The 18,212-nt window shown below is 26.4% G+C and overlaps 1 protein-coding gene across 1 annotated transcript; it reads right to left on the reverse strand.

Annotated features, from left to right (window-relative positions):
• Positions 1 to 3,664: 3,664 nt before the first annotated feature.
• LOC131175870 (cytosolic sulfotransferase 18-like) lies at positions 3,665 to 4,580 on the reverse strand. Its single transcript, XM_058140549.1, has one exon. The coding sequence runs from the start codon at positions 4,367 to 4,369 to the stop codon at positions 3,665 to 3,667; it is 705 nt and encodes a 234-aa protein (XP_057996532.1). The 5' UTR covers positions 4,370 to 4,580.
• Positions 4,581 to 18,212: the final 13,632 nt, after the last annotated feature.

Below are 18,212 nucleotides of genomic sequence, written 5' to 3' on the forward strand. Positions count from 1 at the left end.
CTGGATTTCGAAGGACATGATCGGATGCTTGAGAATTAAAGAGAATTAAAACGAACGGCTAAGATCATTCTCAGGATACTTGTCCTTTTCCTCTTTTAATCTGACGGTCCCAAACTTTGTTGACCTGGGGCGATCCAAGGGCTGGGAATAAAAGGCGCCGGCCCTGTCGTCTTCTTCTTTGATCCAAGGGCTCCTGGTTCGTCCTTACAAGTGAGATCAACGGTGGAGATTGGGATGTACAGGACTGTTATGACATACTCTGGCGCCTGTCAGCATTGTGGGCGATTCTCAGGCGTGCGGTGGAGATCTCGTCTGCAACGCTTTAACTACCTCGGCTCTGATTCTGACGACAGTTATGGGAAGTTGTCTTATTCTCCTTGCTTTCCAATCTCTCCTTTTTCGATCTTTTCAACACGATCCCTTTTCCGATCTCGTGCTGGCTTCCCTTGTTCCGACCTCTATCACTCCAGTTTTCCTTTGTATCTGGTCCTGCTTAGTCAAAGCATTTATTCCCTTCGATTTACGAGATGTCCGCTTCGTTTTCTGCTTAGCAATAAATGCTTGATCCTCCTCTATATATACCCCTAACAGGAAAAACCTTCCTCATTCGATTTTCTCCTTTTTCCTCCTTACTTTCCTGTTCTAGCCTTCGCAATAGTTCCGCCATGATTGTGGCTTTTGATCCTTTCCGATGGACCTCTTTATTCCCTGGCTGAAAATTCTCGATCCCGGTGATCGGAGGATGACGATAACCCCGTTTGACGACAGTGAGAGGACCAGACTAATTTACCGATCTGGATCGAGGATCTCGATCGTATCGATCTCGAGTCGTTCGACCGATATAATCGGCGAACCGATTTCGGGCGAGAAGACTGCTAATATTCCCCCGATCTTTGGTGGCTGCCCTTCGAAGTTCATTCGGCTTCCCACCACATTGGGTGTCCCGACAGCGCCTCGGTTCTGAGCGATAACCCTGATGACGACCTCTCTCATTCTCATGAGAGTCATAATCCCCCCATCTGAGCCGTACATCTATCTGATGTCAACGGCCTCTGATCGAACACATCTTTTGACTCAGCCACGAGACTAGGCTTTGACATAGGCCTTTTAGATAGGATGTTCCACCGGTCTCTAGAGATCACCCAAATGATGTAATTCGACCTTTAATGTAATCCGATCCCTAGAGATCGCCCAAATGATGTAATCCAATCTTTTGGAAATAAAATTTTATTCTGTCAATTATTATCTCATTATTGATGCATTGGTTATTTTTCGATCTCTGAAGCATTTACCCGATCCGATTCTTAACTGAACAACCCTTAATCGATCTGCCTTAATTCACCGATCTGTAACTAGCCGATCTCTTTTACTATGGGATTTCTGGAATATTCGTGAAACGTGTCAGAAAAGCTGGCGAGTCCCGCTAACCGTCTTGCGCAGGGCTCCGTGAGCATTAAATGCTCGGACGGGTATAAATAGGGGAAGGGTTAGCCAGTTGCTCCCTTATGTCATTTTCAGCCTCTCGCGAACAACTTCAAAATTCTCTCGTTTTCTCAAGTTCTTCCGACACCGATCAAGCTCCGGTAAGGGTTTTGATCCTTCTTTTAGTTTAAATTCTCTATTTCCTTTGGAAATGAGCGGTGCCGAGGGTCAGAGAGCGGCAAGCCCCCCTTCCGTTCAGGTCTCATGGTCATCCGACGAGGTAGAGGTGGTCGGGCCAAGCGAGCGACCTGAACCTCCTAGGATCTCCGTTTCAGTCCGTGGTCAAGCTGCATCCTCGAGGCAACCCCGTTCTTCGGGGAGAGAAAGCCTTCCCATAGATGAGCTTCCGTCCATTCTTCAAGAAACCGACCTACAGTCGTTCAGCCAAGAATACAACATTCATCCTGATTCGTTCGAACTCATTAAGTGTCACGGCGATCTTCGAGCCGATCACTTCTTTGAGGAGAACGATATGATCATGGTATACGAGGAACAATTAAAAGCCGAGCTGCGGTTCCCTCTCGATGACTTCTTCAAAGAAGTCCTAAAATATCACCAAGTGTGCATAGCCCAGGTTCACCCGAACTCCTGGCGGATCCTGGTAGCCTTCAGAGGCCTTTGCCGAGCCAAAGGGATTAGACCTACGGCTAAGGTATTCGCCAAACTACATCGGCTGACTCGTCGAAAGGACGACGAGTATTTGTTCTTCTAGGATGAGTTCTCTGCCAGGTTGGATACTGAAACAGGTGAGGAAAGGGTTGTCAGGGATAAAGACAGTCGAGGAGGGGAGTAATCCCCTTAGGGTGTTTCTTGCACTCAGGTAGTGAAACAGATGACCCCTTGCGAACTTAGCCATTTTTGTGATGGGTTGGTTTGGTGAGCATCCAGGAGGATTGGATATGTTAGGCCAGGTAAGTGGTGGATCCATTTATTAAATAGAATAATTGACTTTTTTTATTAAAATGCTTCATATAAATATATGTGTTTTAAATTAATCCCACATAAATATAATTATTGAACTCTTTTTTTGATAAACATTAAAATAAATAGCTTATTAATACGATTTGCTTGAATATTCTTTTTTTTTTATTATTAAAATATGAGTTAGATTATATTCTATCTAATTAAATTTTTAAATATTAAACTTTAATACTTAAAATTAATTTTAAAATTTTATTTTTAATATGCATAATTTTTTTAATATATTAACTTAATTTTTTTTAATTCGCTGCTATATTTATTCTCATATATATATATATATATAATTTATTTTTGTAAAAAAGAAAAAAGAAAACTAAGCAATAGGAATATTAATTAACATGGATGGTCGCACGCTAAAGCAATACAAAATCGTTACATTGAGCAACACATGGCCCATCACTGTCAACATTCCTACACACACAGCCTCAAACAGGAAATTGAAGAAATATAAAAGTGGACAAGGTGGTACCTATACTATTCTTAAGAATAGTAATATATTATTTGGTTCATTTTTAAAATTATAAAGTTTTAAATTTTAATATTAATTAAAATCTAACAAATAAAAAAAAATTATACGCTATTTATTTGGTTATATTATTTTTGAGACTTTGACATGTTATATAATTAATAACATTATAGTTTATTTATATTCTTGGCAAGGTGTGAATAACTTTTATTAGTTTATATAACTATAATTATTTATTTCAATTATAATCAAATATTTAATTTAATTCTTAAAAGAACAAATTGATCCTTTCTCATTCTGTCGTGGCATTAGAGGACAAGAGCTTATCTTTTGTTTACTATTCTTTTAATCAATTAAGTCCAGGTCTAAGACAGGCGGAAGTTTCTTACTTTTTGAACGACTAATCTAAATAAATAATTATCTATTTATTTATAATATTTTTTATTTATAAATTAAGTTTACAAATTAAAAAAAATTAAATTAGGAGGGATTATTTTAAAATTAATAATTTTTGTTTTGAAAAAATATATATCAATGTAAATTGTATCAGCATTTACATTTATTTTGAATATGTTATTTAAATAAATTAAACATTATATATTTAATGAAAATTATAAATAATTAGTCTAATATAATATGCTTTTTATTATTTTAAACATACTCAATATAATACTTTTTTTATATATATAATTCTTGCAAAAATAAATAATTTATTTTATATCAATTCTTATTTTACTATTGGTGGCACTTTTTGAGAGGAAAGTTACACATAGATATTAGCATGTCCTTTGGGTCTCTGCACAAATAAACAAGTTTACAACCTGATTCTGATATGGAAGTTGGCAAAGAATTATAAGGAATGTGCGTAGCTACTAGTGGGATTTCTTGGTCACGATTGCATATGTTTCTCGCAGCATCAATCTCTAAAAAGGGAACACAATCATGTGGTGCTTTTGTGAGCAATGGGTTTTCGAAATCGCTAAATCTAGAGCGGGTAACAATGGCATAAGCAAGAGCCTTAAGCCAAGTCGTGCCAGATTTGGGACAAGTACAAAGAATAATATCATAAGGTTGAGGCCTAAAGTTTTCTTGAGCAGCCAACAAGCCGATTAGGCAGACTTGGAAGTACCAAAAGCCTTGGTATTGGTAAAGAGGCTGGACAACCCAATCATCCCTTCGGGGAAAGCTTGACATGATCTCTTTGTACCTGTCCTGTTGGGTAAGTGGAGCATCTTTTTCTCCTTCTTCCCTAGCTTCATGGACAAGGGGAAGTGCATTATAGCCTCGTGCTTGTCGCAACGGCAAAATCTTAGAAACCCGTGGAGTTGGACTCCATCGGGAGATCAACATAGGACTCATCACTTTAGTATTCTTTGAAAATTGTGGAGTCTCGACAGACGTGGGAGCTGCATTTAGCATTTTTCCATAAACAAGATCCATTTGGGAAGAGGAAAGAAAGGATGCACGAAAGGGAATGTAGGAAGGAAGCTAGTATGGTGAGCACTTGAGGAGTAATATGCTTCTCTATTTTGTGCTTATGGAGCTGTGGGAGGAAGAGAACCCGAATCATCCTATATTTATAGTAGAAGGCAAGCCTTGTAGGCATAAGAAAATTCTTACGAGGGCAACTTGGGTTTGTTTGTTGCCACCTATAATAATGCATAGGAAAATTCTTAGAAAGCATCTTTAAAAGATCATTAGGAATTTTTGATGTTCAAAAAGCAAGAAACTTCCGCCCGCCTTGATTGGGACTTAATTAATGAAAAGAATAGTAAACAAAAAATAAGCTCTTGTCCTCCAATGCCAAGACAGAATGAGAAAGGTTCTATATGTGCTTGTGAGATAATATTGAAATCCTCTCAATTAATTAAATTAAATAATTAAATTAAATATTTGTTTATAATTGAAATAAATAATTATAGTTATATAAACTTATAAAAGTTATTCACACCTTGCCAAGAATATATATAAACTATAATGTTATTAATTATATAACATGTCAAAGTCTAAAAAATAATATAACCAAATAAATAGCATAAAATGTTTTTTTTATTTATTATATTTTAATTAAAATTAAAATTTAAAATTTTACAATTTTAAAAATGATATCAATGTACCATAAAAAAAATATGGAAAATTCTTTTTTAAACCTAATCTATAATGAATTTAAGACACAATATACAGGATCAACGTATTTAATTAATGGATCCAATTATATATGTAAGTTAAAAAGAATTTAAAAAATGTTTTCTTCTTAAACCATTTAATAAAATATATGTGTTATGTAGGAAATTATATATATTTGTGTCCCATGAGTAAAAGAAAGTAAAAAGGTAATTTTATTCTTTTTAATATGTAAACCTATTGCAAGTGAGAAATTTTTTCTATAATAAAACTAAAATTAAAGAATTTTATTTTAATAAATTAAAATTAAATAACTAAATTGAAATAATTATATAAATTGAACAACGATTGGTGTAATTTACTCAAAGATTACAATAGATTAAATTTTCTCTCTATGTATATATATATATATATTAATGTTCCATAAATTTAATTTAGCATTAATTAGAGTTAGTTAAGGATCTAAAAATAACAAGGTTATAGTTTTTAGGTCAAAGTCTACTTTGTGTTTTTTGGTTTCATACTGACTCGATATGTCGAAATTTGTGGTAGAGGAACATTCAATTTTCTTGAAAATTTAGATTCCAGGCAATTGAATGGTAGAAGTCCAAGTCATCCTTTTGCGAAGACTTGAGATTTTTTTTTTTTTTTATTCCATTGTGTAGAGAATTAAAAAAAGCATCAACTCGAATTTAGATTTATTATATGAGTGATATTAAAAATATTTAAATATTAATTGAAAATAATATTTTATTACTTATAAAAAAATATTTTTTTAATATCTTTATATTTTTTTTAAAGTGTTATTTCCTTTTTAAATTTTATAAAGTGTAATTGTTTTTTTTATTAATATGATATATTTTTTTTAAAATAACTAATTTACAAAAAATGTGTATTCCTAAATTATGAGATAAAATACATCAATTTCATAAAGTTTAAATATGTCAAAGGCAAGCATTTTCATTGAATTATATACCTTCAACTAAACTACAGCAAACAAGTGGACTACTAACTTAACAAGTGGGTAAAGATAGACGAAATCACTTGCCTTTAAGGTCACCATTATATATATATATATATATATATATATATATATAAACAACTGACATTTTTTTAATTTAATAATGGACTGAATACCGTAAACTTGTTTGGTATTGCTGTTAAAAATATTATTAAAAAAATTATTTTTTAAACTATACTAGTTAGATAATATTAAAATATAATTTAAAATTAAATTTAATAAATTTTAATGATAAGAATATTAAAATAATAAAATAATTTTTTTCAAATTATTTTTTAATAATATTAAAATAATACTTTTATTAAAAAAATAATTTTGACCATTTAAATATAATATCAAATAGGCACTATATGTTCTCACAAAGGTATTTTTAATTAAATATAAAATACATAATATATAAGAAAAATACATTATAAAAAAAAAAATTACTGCAAACATTTAACTTGAAAAGTTTAAAAAATAGACCTATTGATAGAGAGGAAAGCAAAACGTTTTTGTAAATTATAAAATTATTAAAATTTTAATTTACAATTTTATAATTAGCTTTGAAACAGTGCCGTATTTATTGTTCAATTAAATTAAAAATAATAAAAAAAAACCCTAAAAAAATAGAAGGTTGGGAGAGATAGGGTGCATGGTTAATCGTGAATGAGAGGATTTATACTCTTGTGATAAAGAGTAAATAATTTTAAAAAATATTATAAAAAAAATTAAAAAGCCAAAAGGATTAAAAGAGTTAATAAATTTTAAGAAATTTATAAAAATAGAAAAATAAAAAAAAAATCTTGGCTAAATGATAAAAAAAAAATTAAAACTTTTATAAACTTTTTAATTTTAACCAAATTTTTTAATTTTATCAATTTAATCTCAAACTTTTATATTAATTTTAATTTCAGTTATTAATTTCACCAGATTATTTAATTAATAAAAGTAATTTAAATATTTATTTACGTTATTAATATTAACCAATCCTTTTATTTTTTATATCAATTTTAAAAATTATTCTTAAAATGATAAATATATTATTTTTAATTAATTTTTCTATCATTTTAAAAATTATAATTATATTTATTTTGATTTTATTATTTGTATATTTATATTTTTTTCCTTAAATTTGGAAAAAAAATAATGAAAACAGTTGGATTAAAAATATAAGTAAAAGGATAGAGAAAAAATTAAAAATTAAATTAAAGATATATTATTCATTTATTATATTTTTTTATTAATATGAAATTTATTAAAAAATTATCAAATAAATTAATAAAATTAAAAAGAGCAGCTAAAGTTGACAAGGGATACAAAAATTGAATTAACTTTTATCAATTGTGAGTTCAGTTGTTTTTAATTAAATTTATTGTTCAAATTGAAAACAATGAAAATGTTTATGATTAAATTAATAAATTAAAATTTTTTATTAAAATTACTAATTTATATAAAGATTTTAACTTTTTTTATTTAATAAAAAATATTTTATAAATTCTGTAATAAAATTATACTTTGTAATGAGCATTGCTCAATAATTTGTCAGGTTGGGTCAAATTTTACATCTTTTAAGTCTTTTATATAACATTTGTCAATAAATTGAGTTAATTAAGAGTTAATTGCTCGGAAATAAAATGAATATTTTACTCGAGATTTGTCACCAATAGTAAAATAAGAATTGATATAAAATAAATTATTTATTTTTGCAAGAATTATATATAAAAAAAAGTATTATATTGAGTATGTTTAAAATAATAAAAAGCATATTATATTAGACTAATTATTTATAATTTTCATTAAATATATAATGTTTAATTTATTTAAATAACATATTCAAAATAAATGTAAATGCTGATACAATTTACATTGATATATATTTTTTCAAAACAAAAATTATTAATTTTAAAATAATCCCTCCTAATTTAATTTTTTTTTAATTTATAAGTTTAATTTTATAAATAAAAAATATTATAAATAAATAGATAATTATTTATTTAGATTAGCCATCCCTTAGAAAGTATCGTTAAAAGATATTTTGACGTTCAAAAAGCAAGAAACTTCCGCCTGCCTTAGACCTGAACTTAATTGATTAAAAGAATAGTAAACAAAAGATAAGCTCTTGTCCTCTAATGCCACGACAGAATGAGAAAGGGTCAATTTGTGCTTTTAAGAATTAAATTAAATATTTGATTATAATTGAAATAAATAATTATAGTTATATAAACTAATAAAAGTTATTCACACCTTGCAAAGAATATAAATAAACTATAATGTTATTAATTATATAACATGTCAAAGTCTCAAAAATAATATAACCATAAAATATTTTTTTTTATTTATTATATTTTAATTAAAATTAAAATATAAAACTTTATAATTTTAAAAATAATATCTATAAATTTTAGAAAAAATTAGGGTTTAGTGGGTGAAAAACTATGAAATGTTGAGAAATATTCATGAATGTACTTCAAGTGACGGTGTGAACAGAAAAATTCTGAAAATAGTATTGAGATTTTGAGATTGAGTTATAATAGAGTTCTGGATTTGAAAATTATATTGGAAGTGTCTTTTAAACAGGTTCAGGCCGGATTTTCTATAAAAATTGTGAAAATTTTTAGATTTATCAAAAATTATAAATAAATGAATTAAAATTGATAAATTATAATGGAAATATGAATTGGTACTTCGACACACTAAGTGGCATATCTTGCTCGGTTACACTGTAGATGGATAAGGGATGTCACAATTTTTTCATAAACAAGATCCATTTGGGAAGAGGAAATAAAGGATGCATGAAAGGGAATGGAGGAAGGAAGCTAGTATGGTGAGCACTCAAGCGACTAATATGTTTCTCTGTTTTATGCTTATGGAGCTGTGAGGGGAAGGGGACTAGAATCATCCTACATCTATAGAAGAAGGTAAGCCTTGCAGGGATTTTTACCAAGAGGGTGTAATAAAAAAAATATATTAAAAAATGGTGAATTTGAGTTTAATTATAAAAAATGGGTGAATTATATTATAAAAGCGTTTTGAGGGTTCGAACGCTATTTATGATAGTATACACCGTTTAAACAAAATAAGATAATTAAAAATTTTAAATAAAAGTTGAACGTTATTTATAACAGTATCCAACTTTTCTCTAAACTTTTTAATTATTTTATTTTATATTTTAAATAAAATATAAATATTATTTTAATAAATAAAGTTCTAATAATTAATATTATATATTATAATATTTTTATTATAAAAAATTATTATTTTTATTTAAAATTAAATTAAAATTTGATAAAATAAAAAATTAAAATAATTAAAAAATTTTAATAAAAATTGGACACTAACTATACACTACTAAGCAGGGTTCAACTTTTTTTTAAATTTTGTAATTATTTTATTTTATATTTTAAATAAAATATAAATATTATTTTAATAAATAAAATTATAATAATTAATATTATATATCATAATATTTTAATTATTTTATTATAAAAAATATTTTTTATTAAAAATTAATTAAATAAAAATTAAATTTTAAATTTTTATTTAATATAATTTTAATTTATTGTTTAATTAAATTTTAAATTTTAATTATTTTAAGTTTTATAATAAAAATATCATTTTAATAAATAATATTATAATAAATTAGCGTCCAACTTTAATAAAATAATATAATAAATAATATTAATTATTATAACTTTATTTATTAAAATAATATTTATATTTTATTTAAAATATAAAATAAAATAATTAAAAATTTTAAAGAAAAGTTAGATGCTGCTTATAGTAATGTTCAATTTTTTTTAAATTTTTTATTATTTTATTTTTTAATTTTAATTTAATTTTAAATAAAAAATAATTTTTTATAATAAAAATATTATAATATTTAATATTAATTATTATAATTTTATTTATTAAAATAGTATTTATATTTTATTTAAAATATAAAATAAAATATTAAAAATTTTAAAAGGAAAGCTGGACGCTACTATAGAAACTTCTAGCTTTCTTTTTAAATTTTTTAATTATTTTATTTTGTTTAAATGGTACATGCTATTATAAATAGCGTTCGGACATTTAAAACGCTATTATAAATAGCGTTCGGATAAATAGCATTCGGACATTTAAAACGCTATTATAATTAGCGTCCCGCCCTCAGCCCATCCACCTCGGCATGATTCACCCATTTTTGATAATTAAACTTAAATCCATCCTTTTTTTATATAATTTTTTTTTTTACACCTTTTGGTAAAAATCCGGCCTTGCAGGCATAAGAAAATTCTTATGAGGGCAACTTGGGTTTGTTTGTCGCCACCTATAGTAATGCAATTTATTAGTTTTATGATATAAAAGAGATAGAGGTCTATTTATTGTGCAATTTATCATTTTTATAATAAAAAAATATTTTTTTTTATTTTATGTCATGCTAATTATTATTAAACTATTAAATTTTCATTGAATAAAAAAACTAATCCATCAACATAATGAATTAAAAAAAAAAAAATTAATATCAATAGAGCTGTTTTCAAAACTATCGTGTAAATTTCTAATATTGACAATGTTTTTTCAAAGCCAGACTTTGTTGTTCAATATTTTAGACTACTCATCCCTAGCCATCCTTTAGAAAGTATTGTTAAAAGATAATTTGGAATTTTGACGTTCAAAAAGCAAGAATTATAGGTTTACAATGAATTAAAGGCATAACATATGGAATCAATTTGTCCACGTGAGTTAAAAAGAATTCTAAAAATGTTTTCTTTTTAAGACATTTAACGAAGCATATGTGTCGTGTAAATTTTTTTTTTCTATAATAAAACTAAAATTAAATAATTTAATTAAAATAATCATATAAATCGAGTGTCATTACTCAAAAATTACGGTAGATTAAATTATATATATCAGTGTTTCATAAGTTTAATTTAGCATTAGAGTTGATTAAGAATCTAAAAATAACAAGGTCATAGTTTTAAGTCAAAGTCTACTTAATGTTACTTCATCCTAGCCCGTCAATTGGGATTGGCTCGATATGTCTAAACATGACTTGTGGTAGAATCTTGGCAATTTAGATTCCAGACAATTGCAGAGTAATGCTTTAATATCATCATTAAGGTACAAGTCTTAGTCATTCTAGATAAAATTCGTATTGAGAGTATTAGAGAAAAGTTAGGAGTGGTGTAATTGAAGATAAGTTGAGAGAAGGGAGATTGAGAAGGTTTGGTCATGTGAAGCGTAGACATACGGAGGCTCCAGTTAAACAAGTAGAGCACATTAGGTTAGAGGATAGAAAGAAAAAAAGGGGTAGACTTAAATTGACTTTGAGGAAAGTAGTACAACATAACCTAGAAGCATTACACATTTCTAAGGATTTAACCCAAAATCTTTAGAGTGAAGAAAGCGAATCCAAATCTTTGGGACAAAGGTTTAGTTGAGTTGAGTTAAGTTTTAGGGAATTAGAAGTGTATGGAATCGAATTTGGACTTGTGATATTAAAAATATTTAAATATTAATTAAAAATGATATTTTATTACTTATAAAAAATATATTTTTAATATCTTTATATTTTTTTAAAGTGTTATTTCCTTTTTAAATTTTATAAAGTGTAATTGTTTTTTTTATTAATATGATATTTTTTTTTAAAATAACTAATTTACAAAAAATGTGTATCGCTAAATTATGAGATAAAATACATCAATTTCATAAAGTTTAAATATGTCAAAGGCAAGAATTTTCATTGAATTATATACCTTTAACTAAACTACAGCAAACAAGTAGATTACCAACTTAACAAGCAGGTAAAGATAGACAAAATCACTTGACTTTGAAGTCAACCATTATATATATAAATATATATATATATATATATATATATATATATATATATATATATATATATATATATATATATATATATATATAACTGACATTTTTTTAATTTAATAATGAGCTGAATAGTATAGATCAGGACTATTAAAATTACAGTTGAGAAAATTATTTTTTAAATATATGAGTTAGAAAATGTTAAAAAATAATTTAAAATTAAATTTGATAAATTAACTTTGAAACAGTGCCGTATTTATTGTTTAATTAAATTAAAAATAATTAAAAAAAAAACCCTAAAAGAAATAGAAGGTTGGGAGAGATAGGGTGCATGTTTAATCGAGAATGAGAGGATTTACACTCTTGCGACAAAGAAATTGATAAAAATAGAAAAATAAAAAAATCATGGCTAAATGATAAAAAAAACAAAATCTTTATAAACTTTTTTAATCTTAGTTAAATTTTTAAATTTTATCAATTTAATCTTAAACTTTCATATTAGTTTTAATTTTAACAATTGATTTAATTAAATTATAATTAAATGTTTGATTATAATTGAAATAAATAATTATAGTTATATAAACTAATAAAAGTTATTCACAACTTGCCGAGAATATAAATAAACTGTAATGTTATTAATTATATGACATGTCAAATTTTCAAAAATAATATAACTAAATAAATAGCATAAATTTTTTTTTTCATTTATTAGATTTTAATTAAAATTAAAATATAAAACTTTATAATTTTCAAAATAATATCAATAAATTATAGAAAAAATTATAAAAAAATTTTATCTAAATTTAGTTTGCAATAAATTTAAGGCGCAACACATGAAATCAACGTATTTAATTAATAAATTTTATCATATATCATATATTTTGAATTTATAATAAATTAAATTTAAAAAATAAAAATTTAAGAATTACAATGTGGAAAGACTTATAAATATAAAATCAACTCTTGGAATTCTAGTATTCCACAGTCGTCGAAATTGTGAAAATGAGTGCACCAAAATGAAAATCAATTCCTAGAATTCTAGTCTTTCATTTGTAATGGTGGAAAATGGGTGTATTTGTATGACATAAGCAAAATCAATGAATCCAAGAATAATAATAGTAGTATTAAATAATCACATATGAGTTAAAAAGAATTTCAAAAATATTTTCTTCCTGGTCTATTTAACAAAGCATATGTGTTGTGTACGGATATTATAATGGATTAAATTATATATATTTGTGTTTCTAAGTAAAAGAAAGCAAAAAAGTAATTTTATTCTTTTTAATATATGCGAACTTATTATTACGTATAATGAATTTTGTTTATAATTAAATTAAAATTTAGAAAAAAAATATTTTAATAAATTAAATAATTAAATTAAAATAATCATATAAATTGAGCGATAATTAATATAATTTGTTCAAAGATTACAATAGATTAAATTCTATATATTAGTGTTCCAAAAGTTTAATTTAGCATTAGAGCTGGTTAAGGATATGAAAATAACATGGTTATAGTTTTATATTAAAATCTATTTAGTGTTACTTTACTTCATCCCAGCCCGTTAATTGAGACCGACTCGATATGTCTAAAATTGTGGAAGGGGAATATTCAATTTTCTTGAAAATTTAGATTCCAAGCAATTGAATAGTGATGCATTTGGATCATCATCAACTATATAAGTCAAAGTCATCCTATTGCCAAGACTCAGACTTTTCTTTTATTCCCTTTATGTAGAGAATTAGCAGGGCATGTACTCTAATTTGGACATGTCAATTAAAAATAATATTTTATTACTTATAAAAAAATGTGTTTTTAATATCTTTATATTTTTGTAAAGTGTTATTTCTTTTTTAAATTTTATAAAGTGTATTTTTTTTTTATTAATATGATATATTTTTTCTAAATAATTACTTTTACAACAAATGTGTATCGTTATTATTATTATTATTATTATTATTATTTTTACATCAATTTCATAAAAGTTTAAATATATTAAACTCGTTAAGGCAAGAATTTTCATTGAATTATATACCTTCGACTAAACTACGGTAAACAGGTGGACTACTAGCTTAGCGAGTGGGTAAAGATAGACTAAATCCCTTGACTTAGCAGTCAACCATTATTTATATATATATATATATATATATATATATATATATATAAACTTTTCATATTAGCTTTAATTTTAACTATTAATTCAACTGGATTATATAATTGATAAAAATAATTTAAATATTTACTCATATATATATATAAATTTTAAACAAATCTTTTAATTTTATTAATTTAATTTTAAACTTTTTCATATTAGCTTTAATTTTAACTATTAATTCAACTGGATTATATAATTGATAAAAATAATTTAAATATTTACATATATTATTAATATTAATTAATTTATTTATTTTCATATTATTTTAAATAATTATTCTTAAATTAATAAAAATATTATTTTAATTAATTTTTCTATCGTTTTAAAAGTTATAATCACATTTATTTTGATTATATTATTTATATATATTTTTTTATGTTTAAATATTTATTTTTTTTAGCTTAAATTTAAAAAAAAATAATGATGAGAATGATGTGATTAAAAATATAAGCAAAAAGAGAGAGAAAACATTCAAAATTAAGTTAATTATTTGATATATTATTTATTTATTATATTTTTTATTAATATAAAATTTGTTAAAATTATTAAAAATAGAACAATTATTAAATAAATTAGTAAAATTAATAGAATAACTAAAATTGATATGAATGAAATTTTGTATTATTTTTTATCAATTAAAGAGTTCAATTTTTTTAATTGAATTTATTGCTAAAATTAAAAATAAAATTAAAAGTTTTGATTTAATTGATAATTGGCATAAAGATTTTAATTTATTCAATATATTATAATAAGTAAATAATAAATATTATATTATTAATATATATATTTTAAATATTTAGGGTGTCTACCACTGCCCATTATTAAATTAAAAGGGAAGGTATATGAAAAGTGCAATTGTACCTTGACTTTTTTTTTTTTCTTTTGCTTATTTTATTTCACTCTTTTCTCGTTTTCAATTTTTCATATAATTAAATTTATTCAATATTTGCATAAATAAATATTATCTAAATATTTTCATGTAATTTAAATAAATTTAATTAAATTATAAATTAAATAGTAAAAATGTTATCGTACTCTTTAGCCTTTTATTTTGCTTTTTTTTTTATTTATTTCTTTTTAAATAATAATGAAAGTGTCATTATGCTCTTATTATAAATGCAAGTCTATCTTCTAAATCTAGCAAGTCTCATAAGTGAATAACTATATTATTAATGTTATAATAAATATAACTAATTACATGATAAAAAATTCACAATACAAGATAAATTACAAGTTTTCAAAAATTATTATAATTCAATTAAATAAACTAAATGATTTTAATAATTATATAAAATATAAATATAATATGTAAATTATTATAAAATAAAATTAAATATAATTTTAATATAAATATTTTTTTATTTATTAATCATATTAATATAATAAATAAAAATATCGCAGCACAGTACGAGCTTTAAAGCTTGTATTAACTAAATAATTTTAATAATTATTCATAGATAAATTTTTCATACTTTTATTTATAAGATATAAGTATAGTATTTTATATTATTATAAAATAGAATTAAATATATTAAATATTCATTATTTATTAATTTTATTAAGATGCATGATAGATATAAAAAAAATTTATACTTGCGACGTCGCACGGTTCTTTGAAGCTGGTTATACCATGTACTAAAAGAGGATTGAACAGTAAGATGTAGCACTGTGTTTTCTTTTCCTCTTAGGCCTTAGCTGGTGGAGCATAAATTTAGTTTGTCTAAGAAATTTGGGCGGCAATTGTCAAAGCTCAGTTTAAAGCCCGACCCAAAAATATACTCCTGCAATTCCAGGGACTTCAAACCATGATTAAACAAACCATCATTGGATGTACTTCACAGCTTCCCTCCAGCTCTTCCTTCTGATTCAAATACTGTGACCTTCGAGTCATGTGTAAAAGAAAAATTTACAAAATCGAAAGAGAAAAAAATTTCAGAAAACCAATCAACGCCCCTACAACGGCTACTCTTTTAGCAGAACCTGGGATGGAAAGAAAAAAAATAGACCATTATCGTTCTGCGTCAAAGACTGTCAATTAATCTGAAATGTTTGGACGAAAAGAGAGTAACTCACTTGTGTTTCTATCTTCTTTGAGAGCTGAAGCCATTTTCTGGTAATCGGAACAGTGGGTTTCGCCTAGTCTATATATGTGTTGACATCCTGAAATATCAAGAAGTTCAGTTGGATATATGATTTACTGGAAGATCTTTCCAGTAGTCCTGGAATTTATGGAGTGAAAATTGAACAACCACACAGCATTTCATCTCAAAACTTCAGTAGAGAAATTCCATCACAGAAATGCCAGGATTTCCATAAAAAACTTCAGTAGTCAAATTCAAAGATTTCAAAGTTCGTACTCTGCAGATAACACCTTCAAGTTGTTCCAAGACTCCCCAGCAAAGATCAAGAGATCCATGCTATGAGAGAAGAATCCAATGAGGTATTAAGACATTTCAACTCAACTCAACTCAATTAAGCTTTTATTTCAAAAATTTGAGGTCGGCTATATGGATTCGCTTTCTCCACTCTAAACGATTTTGAGTAAATCCTCAGAAATGTGTAATGCTTATACGTCATGTTGTACTATTCCCCTCCAAGTCAATTTAGGTCTACCCCTTTTTTTCTTTCTATCCTCTAACCTAACGTGCTCTACTTGTCTAACTGGAGCCTCCGTATTTCTACGCTTCACATGACCAAACCACCTCAATCTCCCTTCTCTCAACTTATATTCAATTGGCACCACTCCTACCTTTTCTCTAATACTCTCATTACGGACTTTATCTAGTCTAGTATGGCCACTCATCCACCTTAACGTTCTCATCTCTGCAACTCTTATCTTAGACATATACGACTCTTTCAGTGCCCAATACTCACTACCATATAACATAGCTGGTCGTATGGCTGTACAGTAAAATTTTCCTTTCAACTTATTGGGAATTTTACGATCACATAAAACTCCCGTGGCATGTCTCCATTTCAACCATCCGGCTTTAATCCTATGACTAACATCCTCCTCACATCCCCCATCTACTTGAAGGACTGAGCCTAGATATTTAAAGTGATTACTTTGGGATAGTACCACTCCATTCAAACTAACTCCTTCCCTATCACCAGTTTGGCCTTCACTGAACTTGCAATGCAAGTATTCTGTCTTCGTTCTACTTAACTTAAAACTCTTTGACTCTAGAGCACTTCTCCAAAACTCTAGCTTTCTATTGACTCCTTCTCGTGTCTCATCTATTAGAACAATATCATCCGCAAACATCATGCACCAAGGAATACTCTCTTGTATATGTTTCGTCAATTCATCTAAAACTAATGTAAAAAGGTAAGGGCTTATGGCTGATCCTTGGTGTAATCCAATTGAAATCGGAAAATCTCTTGTGTCCCCTCCCACCGTACGGACAATAGTAGTTGCTCCTTCATACATATCTTTCAACACTTGTATGTACCTAATAGATACCCTCTTTTGTTCTAACACATTCCATAAGACATTTCTTGGAACACTATCATAAGCCTTCTCCAAATCAATAAAAACCATGTGTAGATCTTTCTTCACATCTCTATATTTCTCCATAAAGCTTCTAATGAGAAAAATTGCTTCCATAGTTGAACGACCGGGCATGAAACCAAATTGATTGAGAGAGATAGAAGTATCATGACGTAGTCGATGTTCCACAACTCTCTCCCACAACTTCATAGTATGGCTCATGAGTTTAATTTCCCTATAGTTTGAGCAACTCTGTATGTCTCCCTTATTTTTAAAAATGGGTACTAAGATACTCCTCTTCCATTCATCAGGCATTTTCTTTGAGTTTAGAATCTTATTAAATAATTTAGTTAACCATGCCACTCCCATATCTCCCAAACACTTCCACACTTCAATTGGTATTTCATCGGGTCCACAGGCTTTACCCACTTTCATTCTCTTAAGTGCTTCCTTTACTTCTAAAGATCTAATCCTTCTAGTGTAATTCACATTCTTTTCTATTATTCTATAATCTATATTCACGCTATTACCATTTTGACTATTATTAAAGAGATCATTAAAATAATTTCTCCATCTTTCTTTAATGTCCTCATCTTTCACCAACACTTTTCCTTCTTTATCCTTAATGCACCTAACTTGATTGAGATCTTGACATTTCCTTTCTCTCCTCCTTGCTAATCTATAAATATCTTTCTTCCCT

Source organism: Hevea brasiliensis, chromosome 18 (assembly GCF_030052815.1).
Source record: "Hevea brasiliensis isolate MT/VB/25A 57/8 chromosome 18, ASM3005281v1, whole genome shotgun sequence".
NCBI lineage: Eukaryota > Viridiplantae > Streptophyta > Magnoliopsida > Malpighiales > Euphorbiaceae > Hevea > Hevea brasiliensis.